Genomic DNA, 17,232 nt, shown 5'->3' with positions numbered 1-17,232 from the left:
GGGTTTTGTTTCAAAAGCAAATAAATATATGCTGAAGTTATTTTTCCTTATCTGAGCAAGAAGGAATCAGATGCAAAGCTTAAGCCTGTGTGCATAGAATCGACTTGGCAATTTCTCAATATAGATTTTAGAAAAAGATTTGTCACCCCCAATCCAGATCTCATCCTACCTAATACTTTATGAGATGCACTACTACTGACTTGTGAAAGAATATTGAATAATTTAGTGACTTTCTGAATATTAAAAACATAGGTATAAATTAAATAAATCAACATTAACAGCTGCTTAACAGTGATAAAATATACTTTTATTTACTTTGTTGAGTCAGAGGGTTGTAAAAAAATTATTGCTAAAGTAGATACCAGGCAAACAGAAAAGTGCTTTAGAAGTCCAGTTACCTTGGAGTTTATTTAAACTAAGAGAAAAAAGTCATGTTTTCATGCAATACATACTTGGTTCCTGAAATAACAATTCTGACAAATAACAAAGAATTAAGGAATGCTGCATTTGTGGATCCATACAAAACACCAACATTTTGGGTTGTGAATAATTTAAAGAAATGTCCAAACACTTTTTGAAACACTTTAGTAGCCAATACAGAGAGGCATGCCTTAGGTGGGCACAGGAATGCAGTTTAAAAAAGAAAGAAAATCACACTATTTCTTCAAAATCACTGAGCAAGAAAAGCAACACTAAACTTCCACACTAATTTTACACAACTTCTGACAGTACCTTGACTTAAATCCAAGAGCAAAAGTTGTGACTCTCTTCCTCTATTTTTGGTAAACAACTGCATGGTAAACTTAGATGACTATTCCCCCTGGATTTTACCTGGGAATGGCCTTTTTAATTTGTTACTTAAAAGAGGGCAGGTTTGGCACTTTTATACTGATGTCACCAATGTTAATATTTCTTGGGATCTCAGGAAGATTCATATTCTTTACAGCTGATACAGCACGGGCTGGAGCTCCCGCTAAGCCAGCCTGTATACAGAAGCAAATAAAAGAAAAAGAAAATGTACAACTCAGGTGTAGCTCATCAAAAAAACACAAAAAAATGGAAGACAGTAATAAAACATTTTCATTTAACAAGTTTAGAGACCAGATGGTAGTCTGAATTGGCATGGGATGGTTACTTTGAAATACTAATCTATAAAGAGAAAACAGCTGATACATTAAAAATTACAGTGAATACATGCAATGACAACAATGTAAAGATTTAAGTACAAATTAACCTGTACTGCTTATGTATTACAATATTCAAATGACAAATCTAGATCCTCACCTATATCTTGTTTAACTGGCGTATGATAGAAGCATAGGGCATATTTTACATTAGCTTCTCCATTAAACATTTCTTGTAACAATTGATAGATTTGGGCATTTGGGGTTTTTTAAATGGCACTTTTTATCAATATACACTGTGAAATATAGATCTGAAAGTAATAGATCGTGCCTGCTTAATTTCTTAGGGCTAAACCCTCTTTCAAAACAATAAATTTTAAAAAAATTATGGAGGCTCTTAACTTTCCTAGGAAAGTTCCAGAACATTAAAAAAAAATTAGGCTTCTAAGCTAAAGCCTCAATACAAAGAGAGAACAGTTCTGCTTAAAAATACAACTACAAGAGGACCATTCCAACCCTTTAATGCATTAGTAAAAGCATAATGATTAAAAATATTTTGTCATACACAGTAGATTCAACAACATAGATTCAACTTACAATATACAAATTTATGCAAAGAATAGCATTTTGCAAAAGGTAGTATATATAAGTAAATGAATTTTAAAATTTCCAGTACCATTAGTGTACAGTATTTGGCTTTCATCTTAGTAGGAGAATTTATAATTTGTGAAATAATTTTAAAAGAAAAAATGCTTAGAAAAGAAAAATGCATATATATAATTTTCATTAAATAGCTACATCAATAGTCTTCATATTTTTAAGGTTTAATTGTATACCGATTAGATTTCATCAATTTTTATTCAGGTTATATAATAAAGCCAACAAACATCTAAATTTAGTGGCATACATCGTCCTGTACAAATGCAGACAACTAAGTAACAAAGACAGATCTTCCACTTTGCTTAGATTACATGTACGATGCAATGTCCGAGTAACCAGACACACTCGTTTTAAAGTTTCTGTTTGTAATTTTAGTTTTTCTTCTCTTATGTAATCCTACCTCTTGTTAACTAAAAAAATAAAATAAAATAATAAAGCTGTTACCTGAGAAAAATCTTGACTGATACAAAATAGGCCAGTGTAAACTACTTGCTGAATAAAGGATATAAACATTGTTAAGCAGTGAAATAAAAGCCATGGATTATCAAGCCAGAATGGGAAATAATATAAAAATCAGTCAAATGGTATTAATAATAGATACGGCCCACACAGGCAATGGTAAGAGTGATATGGATGAAAAACCCCATACCCAATTAAAGACTGACAGGGCTGGAGTATTCAATTTTTGTAATTTAATGGATGTTAGTTATTCCTGATATATAACTAAAGATGTGATTCACCTCCATATTTATACCTACCTGAAGCAATGCAGTTTTTGTTGTAACCCACCCTTCCCTCCCACTGCTCCCCTAATGTTGAATTATTATGAATAAATGAGTATTATTTAGGGTTCCAGGGAGCACAAACCATATTTAAAAGGGTCTTTAACTTGATCCTTTCAAGTTCACTGTCTAGCTACCAAAATTTACAATGGTTTACAATCACAGAAGAATCCAGTTCAAAGAGCTTTACCATCTCGTAGGCTATTTTCCTTTTCCCAGGAAGTATGTTGACAGCCAATGGAGCAAAATTTACAGACATCCTGGAATCAGTATCATTTTCCAGGTAGAAGGACTTTGTAATTTTTTAATTAAAAAATCAATTTGCCACTATTTTTACTTTGGAATTTCTATATAGGGTACAAATGTTGAGTAGACTATAGAAAAGTATTGATATCTGAATATAAATATTTTCAAAGACATGAACTATTAAAGTTGCATTATTAAGAAAGAGAGAGAAGGTACATTGTATGTTTTACTGGATGCTATGTGGTATGGTTTACATTTATAAATAGTAAAAAATAATTTCTTTGTTATTAATTAAATGTCTTTGTCAAGAAGTCTTATTTTCAGTAATACACTGAACTTAAAGAAAATGAGGATAAAAATGCATCCTGTTATATTTCATTAGATTTAGTTGTTTCTTTGCGACCAAAGATGGTGTCGACTGTTGGCTGCTAATGAGAATACATAAAGTCAATATAGCATTTGATTTAAATAGCATATATGTGCCAAATTCTTATTATGTAAAACAAATAAATTTCTAAGTACAACAAACTACAATTCCTCTAAACATAAGCAGCAAGCCATAGACATGCAAAGGATGGTAACTATTCAGAACACGCAAATGAATTAAAAGAATCAAATTATTTCTCAAGCATGTTCAAAACTCTTGCGTAGTATGTCATGAATTTAAATGGTAGGAAATAAAAAAGTTGTAAAGCGTATTTCAATTAGGTTTTAATTAAACTAGCATTTTAAGAAATTAGATTCTACAGAATATAAAATGTAAAGGAAAAATGATAAGGATTGTTGATCAGCAAATAGATGCTTCAATGAGCTATCAATGTTTATTTATAAAACCTTAGGGCTTAAAAAAGAAAAAGACTACTCAGGTAGTCAACCCCAGAACTGCTATAGCATAGATTTCATTATCAGACTCCCATGAAAGTGAAGTCTAAAACTTTTTTTTTAAGAATAAAATGTAAAAGATGTAACTTGCCATTAGGAGATCAGTCTGCCAACACAGAAGTGTAAAGTAATTTTCATCTTAGTAAGATTTTCTTTTTCCCATAAGACATGCTCAAAGCAACAAGATAAATTTTACTAACAATTTTGACACTCAGATTTACAGAAATTGGGCTCCCCTGACTTAGTAGTATGTACAATGTGAAATGTAAAAATAAGATCTTTTGAACAGTATAACATAGTTCTTAAAAGATTTAAGATCACACAGTTGACACAAAGCAGAAATAAAAACAATGAAACCCTACTGGAGAAATAACTTGTTTCCATCTATGTTATTATACTTGAGCACCACCATGGCAGGTAAACTGCAGCAAGTTCACTAACAAAAAAAAATATATGAATCCAAAGCAGTTAAGAGTATGAATTGGATGAAAGAATGAAGTACAGTATATAAAAGAATGATCATGTTTTCTCTCCCATGAGATTAAATAAATTAACAGAATTAAGAGAAAGAAAACAAAATGAAGTCTGCAGGTTACCAAAATGAGGCCAAACAGATAGAAGACTTATACAGACATACTCTCGGAAATTTCAAGCACTTGAATCACAAAGATAGTAATGGATGGATATGATTTGTTTTTTATTTTGTTTTTAAATTGCCAGACCCAAAAATAAACAAAATATGTGCAAGCAAAACTGAAAAAGCAGCTTACTAAAAGAGATTAAAAGAATCTAAAGGCTCTCTTTTCCTCATGCAATAAGCAGTTAACTTTCCTGAAGGGAAAGGAAAGAATCTAGATCTTTATTTCATCTAAGATGTACAATACCATCCTACCATCTTAAATATTTGTTTCAGCTTGAAATATAGCATAATAAGATGGTAGTTGGAATAATTTGTCTGTACTAAAACTTTTACCCACTCTTCCTGCTGGAAGTTGCTATATGCACATTCATAATTCTGACCTAACAGCAAAGTGAAAGAACACCAACATTAATAAACACAGTATTAAATGGTTTCAGACTCAAAATCATTAACAAAATAATGGAAGATTCTGAAAGCATGTTTTGAGCAAAACAGAAAATGTCAATATTTTAATTTCTGAATATAAGGCAGAATAACTTTTAATCTGGGAATTTATAATAGGCTTACTCTTTGCTTTAAAGGCAGTGCTTTAATACTGCATATAAACAAACAATAGAAATACGACAATCTTGTAGTGAACAAGAACTGTGGCATTTTATCAAAAATTTTTATCAAAATTAAAATATTTAAAAGTATTTAGACCTTCCAAATTAATACTCATTTTATAGAACCTTCAGTTATAGTTTTAATTTCTAGCACAGGACTTGGCTTGTGTAAGATAAACATAGCAGACTAATGCCATTCATGGATTCAATATACCTAGTTTTGATTGTTTCAAGTGACCTCAGGGATCCTCGTCATAATTCTGTGGAAGAACAGTGAAGCTGTATGCCAGGGTAGAGGGGAAGAACCAACTCATAAGCTGACTTTCCAACATCTGTATCTTAGGGCCACTTTTTAAATTCTCTGCTCTTTGAACATAGTTATTTAATTTTTTTTAAAAAAGAACACTAATTATTAGTTCTAGTGATGTAAGTTAAGAAATCCAAGTGGTTGATAGTTCTTTGTTAGACAATAGCAGTTTAACATAATTTAAAGACTAGAACCCAGAAATTGGCAGGGATTTGGATCAACAGATTGCATGAGACCACTATGTATTCTCTATTCCAGAAATAAAGAAATACAGATTCAGGGACCAAAAGTGGTACTCCCAGCTTAAGGATACAGCTCACGATCTCAATCTAAGAAAAAAGCCACCCATGGCTCCTCAAACACATCCAGAGAGTAATAACTTAGTGGCTAAAAAGCAATGCAAATTCTCAGTGGCATTTTTTAAATTAGTAAAGTGGGTAGTCCAGCTTATTAAGTTTACAGATATTTATTCCTCCACACGACTCAATAAAATATTTCCACTTTGAAATTTTTAAATGGAGGCCTATAAACATTTTCATTTTTCCTGAAATGGCTTTGTAAAAAAAAGTTGTTCATCACCATCTACATAGAAATTTTAAAAAGGTAATTCACACAGTTAACTTATGGTGTGGAAAAAAATGCATAGGTAATACCAAAGAAAATTTAGTTTGGAAAAGGTAGGCATCTATTAAAAATATTTCCAATATTTGCCAATAGCTTTGCAAAAATGCTCAAGGTTTACAGTATTTTATTGAGTCTTCTTAGGTAGGACATGTTTGGATATCAGGAGGCTACAAGTTGAAATACATTTTATTTGGGTCAATATATTTAATTCCATTTTTTAGAGCATTTAATTTTAGAAGATTTCTGACCTTACTTTTTGTTGGCCCCTTTTAATATGCCCCCGTTAGTCAAAATTGTAAAAGCAATTCTGTTAAGACTTTGGAACTGAAAACCATTATGGTGTGTGTAGGGGGGAATTATTATTTAACAGTCACTATTCTACACCTTTACTGCTTCTCAGTTTGTATGCAAAACTCTTAGAAGTTGAGCTTTTGGTTTTTAAACTCACAGCTTCCAAAACCCAGCAGGCAATTTTATATTAGAATCCTAACTTAGAAAGATAGAAAAAAAAATATCTGTGAAAGTTAAATTAAGATTTATTCTGCCACATGATGCTCAAAATAAACTAATAAATTTTTACATACAAAGTAAATTGTCATTTCTACAAGTGTAATTTGTCAATTAAATGACGTTTTAAAAAAAGAACACAAAATTTAAACTTTCCTTTTACAATGCAGGCAGACAGAACAGAACAAACATGACATCAATGATATACTAGTAAAATATACTAAGTCCAATAAAAGATGAAGAAACTACAAGGAGAAACTAGAATGGAAAATAGGCTACAGGGACTATATGGGTTCATTAACACAAAGAATTTTTGAGTCTGGCCTAAATAATTAATTGCCTTTGACATCATTTTGCTTTCCCTTTGTTAAAGTACATTTTTCTCAAAGTCATCAATACCTTGTCTACCTGTCCTGTCTGGGAGATTGAAAGATAAAGGTCTGTAAGAGAGAAGAATGGAAAGAGCTAAAAAGATCAGGATGTTCAGGAAAAAAAGAGGACTGACTTTTACAAAGTAGTGACTAATTTCAGACCCATTTATTCATCTTAAAAATAACACAAAAGAAACAAAAGTTAACAAATCTCCCCAACTCCACCCCTCTACCTCCACCCCCAGGGAGTCTTTTATTCCTCAGCAGATTCTGAGTGCCTCTTACACTTTCCCCAAATCCCACCAGCCCCCCAGCTTGACCCTTCTTTCCCAAGGAAGGTCCCAGTGATATAGAAACCACTTTTCTATCAAAGCAGGATAGATGAAAATACATTCAGAACATATCTTTGCTTCTCCTTGCTTTAAAGATCTTGGTGACCTTTGCTTCTACTTATCTAAATACTGGGAATTAAATTGACTCACTTTTGACTTTCACTGGAAATATACTACCTTTAAGCCAAAAATAAAATCTTCCATTTCTGACAAAGTAAAGACACCTACATAGATACATGTTGTATTTTAAAATGTACCTTAATTATAAAACCAAATTATTTTTAAGAGATAAATGGTATTCTAATTATATCTTAAATTAATTTTTAAAATGTAATAATCAACTCTTCAATCATTATATTCTGGACTTCAGTTAATTAAATCTTTGTTGGCAAGTTTTTGCATACTTAGTAAATTTTAACTAAAATTTGATAAGAATAAGATTAATAAAAGTTTATAGTTTGTCCCCAAGTAATTGTGGATTATTCTGCAGTCATACATTGGGTAGATATAAACAGTTTAAGTAACATGGAAATGAAAATCATATGAAAACTTCCAATATTTCAGTGTGTCTGGAATAAAGCTGGTAGCCTTCCAAACATAGTTAAAAATACATAAAATTTACTAAAAAATTAGACAAAGTCAACACAATTTCTTAAAATATGATTAGAACTAAATGACCTCACTTTGAACTCAATTCCTATTTTATAACTAAAATAGCAGCAGACGTCACATTAAGAGAAACACTTGATTAACATATAATGTGGCTTGTCCTCAGATTTAAAACATTCTTGTTAAGGAGAAAAAGAAACACTTAATTTATTAGCAGATAACAACTGATTACACATGTTAAAAGATGATCAGTGGACGAAAAATAGAAGTATTCATCAGTTTTCAAAACCATTTTAAATAGCACTGTTTCTGTGAAAAGATTTTTAAGTTGTAGTATTCTTAAAACTATTTCCATCGAAGATGTGAATTCTGTATTTTATTGGTCAGATAAGTAAAACTGCCTCTTCAAACAAAGTTTTACTGAATAATCTAAAAGCAAATTTCATTATGCAATCATTACAGGTCCTTCATGACTTTTGTCAATAGCAAACTAAGGCAAAAAAGAAAAAAAAAGAAATGATATCACCAGTTGAAAGGTGTTAAATTTACTTAGAAATGTGAAAATTCCAGACGAGGTCAATTTATTTTTTGGATGATTATACAGAATTCACAAATGACCACATATCCATTCATTTTAGACTGTAATATATAAGTGGACATAGCACTGTCTGCCCCTTGGAATTTAAATCTATATACACACAGTTTTGTAAAAGCAAGGTTTAGCAGATTAAATAAATTTTGAGTTATTTTAAGACTTTAAAAGCTATAGCTTAGAGTTTATAGTAAATCTTTTATTGTATTAAATATTTTGAGTGCTTTTCCTTAACCTAAAATTTTCTCTAATTTCTGTTTTCCCCTTTCAAAATGCAACATTTTAAAAACTGGCTATAGACACCAAAATATATACAGTTACTTAAGAGTAACTGTTTCTCCTTTGGGAAACCAATAGGGATGGTAAATCGTGGTAATGAAAAATGGACAACTATTTAAAAAAAGAAATGTTTTCATATAAAGGTTCAACTGTTTCTTACCCTCAGATTTCAGACTTATCCACTGTCTGTGTTGCACTGTATTAAACTCAGACCTTAAAGTGGTAGCAAGATAAAAATTCTTCAGAACTCACCTGTTTTAAACTAATGATAGCTTATTTTTAGTATCTTGCTCTTATATAGTAATACTTACTTCAAATCAACCAAACAACTGAATTTGACTAAAAATCATAAATATAATCAGTTTTTCTCTTCTGGGTTAGGATTATAAACACCAAAGGCAAGAGTGTCCTCAAACAAGTACAGTGTTGAATGAGTTATCAAGAATCTTCATTTTCTAAACTTCTGCTAAAGTACTAAGAACCCAACTAGTGTGAATTTGAATGGTTCACCTACAGCACCTGTTACCAACATTCACCCTAGTGCTTGAGGTAAGAAGTACTGAAGTTCTATAGGAGGGCTAGCTGATCCCCATTCACCCAAACAGTACAAAGGTAGCCATGCATAACTAACCAAATCTTTCTTTTATAGAATGCAATAAAAGCCATTAATACATGTATCGTATAAATATGTGACTTAGCTAACTGGTCACTGACCTTTGGGAAGGATCCAGAATTAAAACATTCAAACACTCAATTCCTTTTCTCAACATGCACTCAGGCTTGCTAAGCACCTATTATAACTTAAAACAGTATTTCCTCATGAGAATTCCATTTCCTCTCCTTTCCTTTTCCAGAGATAGTTTTGTAACATCAAACTTACGTATCTTTAAAGGATCAGTTCTAAAATTTCCTTGATAATTACTGACTAAAGTTTGATTAAAAAAATAAATATTGATTTCAGTATTCAAGTAAATACTTATTTTCCTAAGCAGTAAGAATTTGGAATTGTGTTTATCATCTAAGGTGGTTACAACTGTGGAGAGAATACACAGAAGTATTTGGTGGATAGCAGTCACAGAACATTTAACATACTAAAATGTATGTATTTTATTTTTTAAAACTGAATAGGCCTACCAGATGTACCTAAAGGGTGATACTTTAGGACAGTGAAAGCTACGTATCATGCATACTTCATGATCATGCTTACTACCTGCATTAACTAGAGCACTCTCCATTCTTACCTCAGATTTCTCCAGTTTATTTTGTGCGTCAATTTGTGTAACAATCTCATTCATGTTGGTCTCCAACACCATTCCCCCCATCACCATTTCTGCAAGAATATTATGAACCTAAAAGAAAAAAATAATACAAAGAAAACTCACAACAAAAAGGTTTCATGATTCCAGTAGTTTTTGCTTCAAATAGTGCAGCGTCAATTTTATAAGTATGAGCTGTAAAATAAAAATAATTTGGAGGGCTCATAATCCACTTTCATCACTACTGTAAAGCTCAGAGAGTATACAACCTCTTTAAGTCTTAGTTTAATGGGCTGTAAAACATAACAGTACCCCCTTCAAACACTGCTGAAAGGATTAAATGAGGTCATCCATGGAAATGCCCAAGACAAAGTAAATGATCAAGGAACATTAGTTACCATTATTACTGTATCAAGTTTAATGCTAAAAAGAAATGATCTACAAGGGCCTTGTATACCAGACTCTTAGCCAACAAGTATTGTTTTATTCTCAAGGTACTTAATGAAGCTATATGGCATTACAAAGCTCTAAACTGCAAAAAAGTTCAATTTTCTTTTTATTGTAGGTACTTTAATAATGTTTTCACCCCAAAACCCATCTACATATGTAATACTCTGATTTTTTTTGTATCATCAAATATATCTTACAGTGACTAAAACCAGCATCTTCCATCAGAGAAAAGAAAATACAACCCAAGTATTTTTTCATAAGGTATTCACTGGATCAAAAAATCACAAATTCAAAGGTGAAATTGGTTTCACAGAATAGTATACTTTGTTATAATTTTTTTAAAATGTGGTGGCTTTAAGAGTGGAGACTCTGAAATTAGATCCATATAAATACTGCCTCCACCATTTATTAGTTGTATGCCCTTCAGCAGTTACCTGACCTGTTACCTTATCAGTAAAACAAGAGATAGAAATAGTATAGGCACCCCATAGGGTTACACTAAGAATTAAATAATTTATGGAAAGTGTATACATAGCACAGTACCTAATAAGTATTACTAAGTAATTTTATCTTTTTCAAACAAAAGCTTTTTTGTTAAATATATAATTATATTATTTGACTTTCATTCCCTTTATAAGATTTCATGCAAATGTATTCATGATTTTAAAAATATCATTATTTACTAATTTTCATGCTGGGAAGATAAACATTTAACATACAAACTTTGGAGAAAGAATTACAGAATTTATTTTTCCTCCCAAACAAAGCAAAACCAGAAGCCACAACTGTTTTAGGTGCTAAATCTCAACACTTCTACTGCCATCCTTTCTGTTACTAATACCATTCATTAAAATTATATTTTGATGCTACACTTATGGCTATCTAATTTAATTTTCATACTAAGTTTGTTACAGCCGAGAGAATAAACCAGCTTACTCAAGACATATAAGCTAATATCCAGCAAACCAACAATTCAAGCCTAAATCTGAGTGATCCAATTAATTCCTTGCTTTCTCTGTTAAAGGTAATAAATGAAATTGATACCGGGAACTAATTTTTAGTTACAATCTGTGAAAATTCAATTAAAGGTCAAGAAGATGATTAAGTGGTGAAATTATACAATAGCTAATACATATTGTGTGCAGGAAAAGTGTTAAGAAAGGCCAAGGCTAGTGGACAAAGATGCATTAAAACTTCTGCTTTAGCAGTGCAACTTCCCCTCGTCTTTTAAATCACAAATTCTCATGAAAAGGCACAATTTGTAATGCTGATAAAAGTGTAGCAACTTCAAACACCCACTTTGCCAGGCTTTCTCGTGGTTTCATCCCTATATATATTGTACTACTGCCTTTCCAGAAACATCTTAGAACACAAGCAGCGTATCAGTGGAAACAATATATTTCAGCATTACAGAAACATCTACAAGTTTAGAGGTATCAAAATATAAGCAGCCTGCAAATGTGAGTCATACTCAAGAAATTCTAAGAATGTATGTCAATTTAAGAGATAAAGGCTAGAATATAAATTTTCCTCAAAGCAAAAATGACTCCTATGAAAGCAAAGTCAGAAATCCAGATTAGAAACATAAAATTCACATGAAATATTCTGTGAGCTAAATCCTTAAACACAGTCTCATTTATTATAAAGATAATACACACCTAAAGACTGTATTCTCAGTGAAGAGATACTATACTTTATGTAGAAATTCAAGGAGTTAAACAGTATGGGAATGAGAATTATTAACTGGGAGGATACTCCAACATTATCAAGGTTATGATGTCCAAAGTAAGATATGTCACATGAGGAGGAGAAATTTATGACATGTCCAGTGACAGAAAAATTCATGTTCCAAGAACTGGTAAGATTTTTGGCAGACTTAGTAAGAGAGAGAGAAAGAGAATGATAAGAGCTCTTTTAGCTTAGCTCTAATTCATATGGTTAACATATTCCAGTATTTTATTTTATAAATTTTACTTAAAACAAATTTTTATGAAAATAAAGGGTCACAAAATGATTGCAATGAACTCATCTACTAAACTGTCTTGCTGGTCACCTAAAATAAGAGGTTCAATGAGCTTTTACCTTCTTTTCCGAATTCATACAGGTATTAAATAATTTAAAAATAGCAAATACCACATTAATTGTATTTTTGCTTTAAAAGATACATGTATGCCCTACCTACCCAACCACACAGCTTATTCTACTTCTAAATAACTTCTAAATTTCATTTTATTATTTTAATCACAAGATTAGCAAATGGTTAAAAGTTCAGCTCTACAGAAACTTATGTATGAGTAACAGTCTTCACCCTCTGCTTCTGATATTAGGTCCCTCTACCCAAAGATAATAAGTTAATTATGTCTTTGATATTCTTCTAGAAAACTTGTTATGCACATACTTCTTAACGTGTGTATATATATCTAATTTACACAAATGAGATCACATTATGTACAGTAGTTCACAGTCCTGCAAGAAAATAATGGATTGAAAGAGGTAACAGAGAATAAGAATGTCAGTTAAGAATAAGATGACACTGGTACCAGATTTACATAAAAGAATGATCAATGAAACTTTGTTGATAAGAGCAAAGAAACAAAAATATAAAACTAAAGTGGTGAATCTATACTATTAATTATTGCACACCTAAAAATGAGAAAAATCTACAGATTTCTCAGAAATATATACAGGTTATTAAATGAAAAAACAAATGGGTCAGAACATTATCTATGTAACATTTATGGTCCCACTGAGGTTTAAAAAAAAATCACACATGTACACACTCATACTCAAACTTCTGGAAAGGTACATAAACAGTTAAAAAATAAAACCTTTTTTTTTTAAGAGCAGTTTCAAGTTCACAGCAAAACTGAGAGGAAGGTACAGACCGCATCCCTGGCTCTGTCAAAAGTTAAAAAACTAGGTATGTATTTGTATTTAACCGCTTTCAGTAAACCCTAACAAAGACCATATTTACTAAATATTTACACATAGTGCTTACAGAAAGTACCATCCTGGTTTGGGCAAAGCCTACATAAACACTGGAGAGTCAAATGAAGTTTAAATCAAACACATTTTACTTTTTAATAGTTACACACACTCTGCTAGGCTGAACCAAACATCTAAAAAAGAATAAATAAAAGAGTTCTAATTAAATAGATTCCTTTTTATGAATCACTACTTGTTTTCTGAGCATAAAAGCTACTCTATTACAATTTATGCTAGAAATCAGGTCCTCTGCATTAAATGTTTTAAGATTTGATTACATTAAGATCTGACTAGAGAGGTGGTCAGTAAAACATGGCATATCATTCTTCACTTAGGAATGAAGCAGATATGTATGAATGGATACAGAAGGATCTAAATATAGGTGAAGTTAATAAAGCAAGACATAAAATATTATGTGAGATAAAAATAAACTTAAGCACTCACTGAACCAAGAGAACTAAGCATATCTTTGAAAATACAAAGAAAAGTCTGGAAGCCTACCTAGACAAACTATTAAGAGAAATTACTTCAGGGAAGCAGTGTGGGACGGAGTTGAGTGGGTATCAGGAGGGGACAAAGTAAAAAGAACTTTCATGTTTAATCAGACAGCCTTCAATATTGTTTGACTATATTATTTCTGGAGATAGGTATTATTATTATTTTAAAATAAAAAGTATTTTACTATGGATAACACTGTAATTTTTTTTTGGTTGTGCATCTACAAGACAGACAGACACAGACACAGACAGAAAGATATCACTTATCTTCCTAAAACAATTGCAAACTATTTGAGAACTGGGATAAGGGAATATTCTTTACATAACCCTGCAGAGTGTTAAGCATTCAATAAATATTTGGTAAAATTATTTTGCAAGACACACCTCCTCCTCTGCTTGCAAGAAGAAATTGAACAGGAGTTTTAAAAAGGATGGGGAGGGGGTACAAAGCAGAGTAATATAAGTCTGTTCTAAAAATTATAATATGACATGCTTTTTTAATTAAGAATAGCCAATTATGATGAAATGATGAATTATTTTAAGTTATGTTTGGAAGTTTCCATCTACCCAGTTCTGTGGGTCATGCTGTTACTAATAACAAAATTTTAATACATTTATTTGCTAATGAAATTTTTAAATTATGTACTGAAAGTAATCTATTAATACTTTTACTTATAATTCTGGATGGTCAAAATAGATCTTTCATCACATTTTGATGTTTCTTCAAATCTATGCTGTCATTATTTAAAAACATCATTACTTGGCATCGATTGAAAAGAAAAAATGCCAATTAAACTGCGGCAAAATACAGAATGTCGTATGTATCCAAATCTCAAAAATGTTAAAACATGAAAGAAAATCTGCATTTTAGAATCAATAAAATACGGTATTTTTCCTCAGGCTTTACCTCTACAGGGATTAACAGATAAAATAAAAAGGCTATAATGAAAAAGCCTAAGTAAGGAAATGCATGTCTTTGGGTTTTACTGGAGACACAGCCAACAACAAAAGAAACTGAGCTTCAGAAATGTCTTTTCAAAATATTATCAGCATGGTAAATCAAAAATTTTTTAAATTGTGGTACAATTATCCTCCAACAGGTTATCTGACATGTCAAAGTGTTATGCTAGGCAAAACTTTCATTTGGTAATGTTATTATCCTTAGGAAAATAATCAGTTCCACAGTAGTCTAGGTAATATTAGCTTAAGATTGATTCAGTTGGGTGGGTTCTGTTGCTAAAGGGTACTATGTCCCCACAAACTAGTGTTTTCTTACATACTATATTATGAAAGGAATATATATGTCATTCTAACATATGACAATTTTGAAAAGAACTAGGAATACATTTTGTTATCCTATCAAAATTTTGGTAACATTCCAAGACATAAAAAGGGAAAGTATATAATATTTAATAATAATGATGACATTTGTTAATTGCTGACCAGCAAAAGCTATAATGAAGAAGCATAATTCAAAGTAATAAATAAGGGAAATTCTATTTTGGCACACATGCATTTATATTTACATTCAATATGAATGTCTCAAGACCTTAAAATTCAAAATATTCAAGTCTGACTGAAAAACTAGAAGGTTGTTCTACTTTTTATTCTGTATTCTGGGCTGGTTATACAGAAATCCTTTTTGAAAGCTGTTTATTATAAAAGTCAGAGACGATCACTGAAAGACCTTAGCATACTCTAACTCGTATTTTTTAATTGAAATATAGTTGATATACAATCTTATATTGGTCTCAAGTATACAATACACAGTGGTTCAACAGTTACCCATATTATTAAGATTTCAGTGGAAAGTCCTCCCTCAAGGGATGGCAAATAGCCCCACCATATGTCAACTGTATGTTCAGCAAGCGCTAGCACCAATTCGCGAAAACTACCCCAAATTGAAAATTATTCACTATATGGATGATATCCTTCTCTGCTCCCCACAATCAGCAGAAGTAGAAGAGGCCTATGTGAAGCTCACTAAATCCCTAGAGACTTGGGGACTGATTATAGCCAGTGAGAAAGTTCAAAAATCTAGTGTTAGCAAATTCCTAGGAGCCACCATTTATACAGATGTAATTTGCCCCCAAAAGCTTAAGATAAGACATGATCAGCTGCGAACTTTGAATGATTTCCAGAAACTCCTAGGAGACATTAATTGGTTGCGGCCATTTTTAAGGGTACCTACTACTGACTTGAAACCACTGTTTAAAATCCTAGAAGGAGACTCACAACTAACATCTCCACGCTCCCTTACACCTGAGGCAGTGCAAGCTATCCATAAGGTAGAACAGGCCTTAATGACAGCACAATTGAATAGGATACAATTAAATGAACCCTTTGAATTATGTATCCTTCCTACTCAGGGACTGCCAACTGCAGTTTTGTGGCAACGAGGGCCACTGCTCTGGATCCATCCCCAAGCCTCTCAGGCTAGAACGATAGAATACTACCCAGCTGCCATAGCCAATCTCGCTCTAAGGGGAGTAAAAAACTCATTTACATATTTTGGGAAAGCTCCAGCAACAATCATAACCCCTTACAATATGGAGCAGATACAAATATTATGTGCTATGAATGATGATTGGGCCATACTTGCTTATAGCTTCTCAGGAACCTTTGATAATCATTTCCCAAAACATCCCCTCATCAATTTTGCTAGAAATCATCCCCTGGTGTTCCCTCGAGTCACTAGCTTAACCCCGCTACCACATGGAAAGACAGTCTACACAGATGGGTCCAAGACAGGTACAGGCGCCTATGTCCATGATGGCGAAGTTATAACGAAAAACTAATCCTCACCCCCAAATACAGTTACTGCCAACAAAGGAAGATGTTACAGAATCACTGACATTCTCCATGCTGTACTACTGTCCCCATGACCAACAAGTGTCATGAATATAACTTTTGTGCTCCCTTACCCCTCTCCTCCCCCTCCCCCATGGTAACCACCAGTCACTTCTCAGTGTCCATGCCCAATCCTATTTTTACCCTTCCTGGCTTATGTGTTAACTGTTCACTTGCACTTTAATGCTATACATTATTTTGGTTTGAATCCCACAGTACTTTAACAGTCAATGTTCTTTTATCCTTATCCACAAATTTACTACTTTCTTTGCTCTTGTTCCTTCTTTAACCCAATCCTTCTCAGACCTCAGACTTCCTTCTGTGTACAGTACCCTCCTTGAACATCATTTAGTGAAAGCTTGCTGGTAACAAATTCTCATTATTTGTTTCTCTGACAACATCTTTATTTCATCCATATTCATGAAGGATATTTTTGCTGATTTTCAAGTTACAGTTTGGCAGTTAGTTTCTTTCAACATACTGTCTTCTTACTTCTGTGGTTGCTGTTGAGACATTAGTTTCCAATCTAACCACTGTTCTTGTGAAGGTTGATTTGTCTCTTATTTCTGGATGATTTTAAGAGCTCTTTCTCTGCTACTCAACTGTACTATCATTAGTCTAACTGCAGATTTCT

General features: G+C 32.2%; 1 protein-coding gene across 5 annotated transcripts in view; it reads right to left on the bottom strand.

Moving 5' to 3' along the window:
• Positions 1-285: 285 nt before the first annotated feature.
• The window catches only part of AP3S1 (adaptor related protein complex 3 subunit sigma 1), a 64,841-nt gene continuing 47,894 nt past the window's right edge, over positions 286-17,232 (bottom strand). For 2 of the 5 annotated variants that reach the window (XM_036993723.2, XM_036993726.2), the window contains 3 exons: positions 9,802-9,909; positions 6,777-6,817; positions 910-983 (listed from right to left, as the gene is read on the bottom strand). In XM_036993723.2, the coding sequence (XP_036849618.1) occupies positions 6,782-6,817; positions 9,802-9,909 (144 nt within the window). In that variant the 3' untranslated portion in view covers positions 910-983; positions 6,777-6,781. Of the gene's footprint in view, positions 2,277-6,776; positions 6,818-9,801; positions 9,910-17,232 lie in introns of all 5 variants that reach the window. The other 3 variants (XM_036993722.2, XM_036993724.2, XM_073221897.1) reach the window with 2 other exon arrangements.

This window comes from Manis javanica, chromosome 14 (assembly GCF_040802235.1).
Source record: "Manis javanica isolate MJ-LG chromosome 14, MJ_LKY, whole genome shotgun sequence".
NCBI lineage: Eukaryota > Metazoa > Chordata > Mammalia > Pholidota > Manidae > Manis > Manis javanica.
The sequence above is the reverse complement of the archived record's forward strand: the minus strand, read 5'-3'. Positions and strand labels throughout refer to the sequence as shown.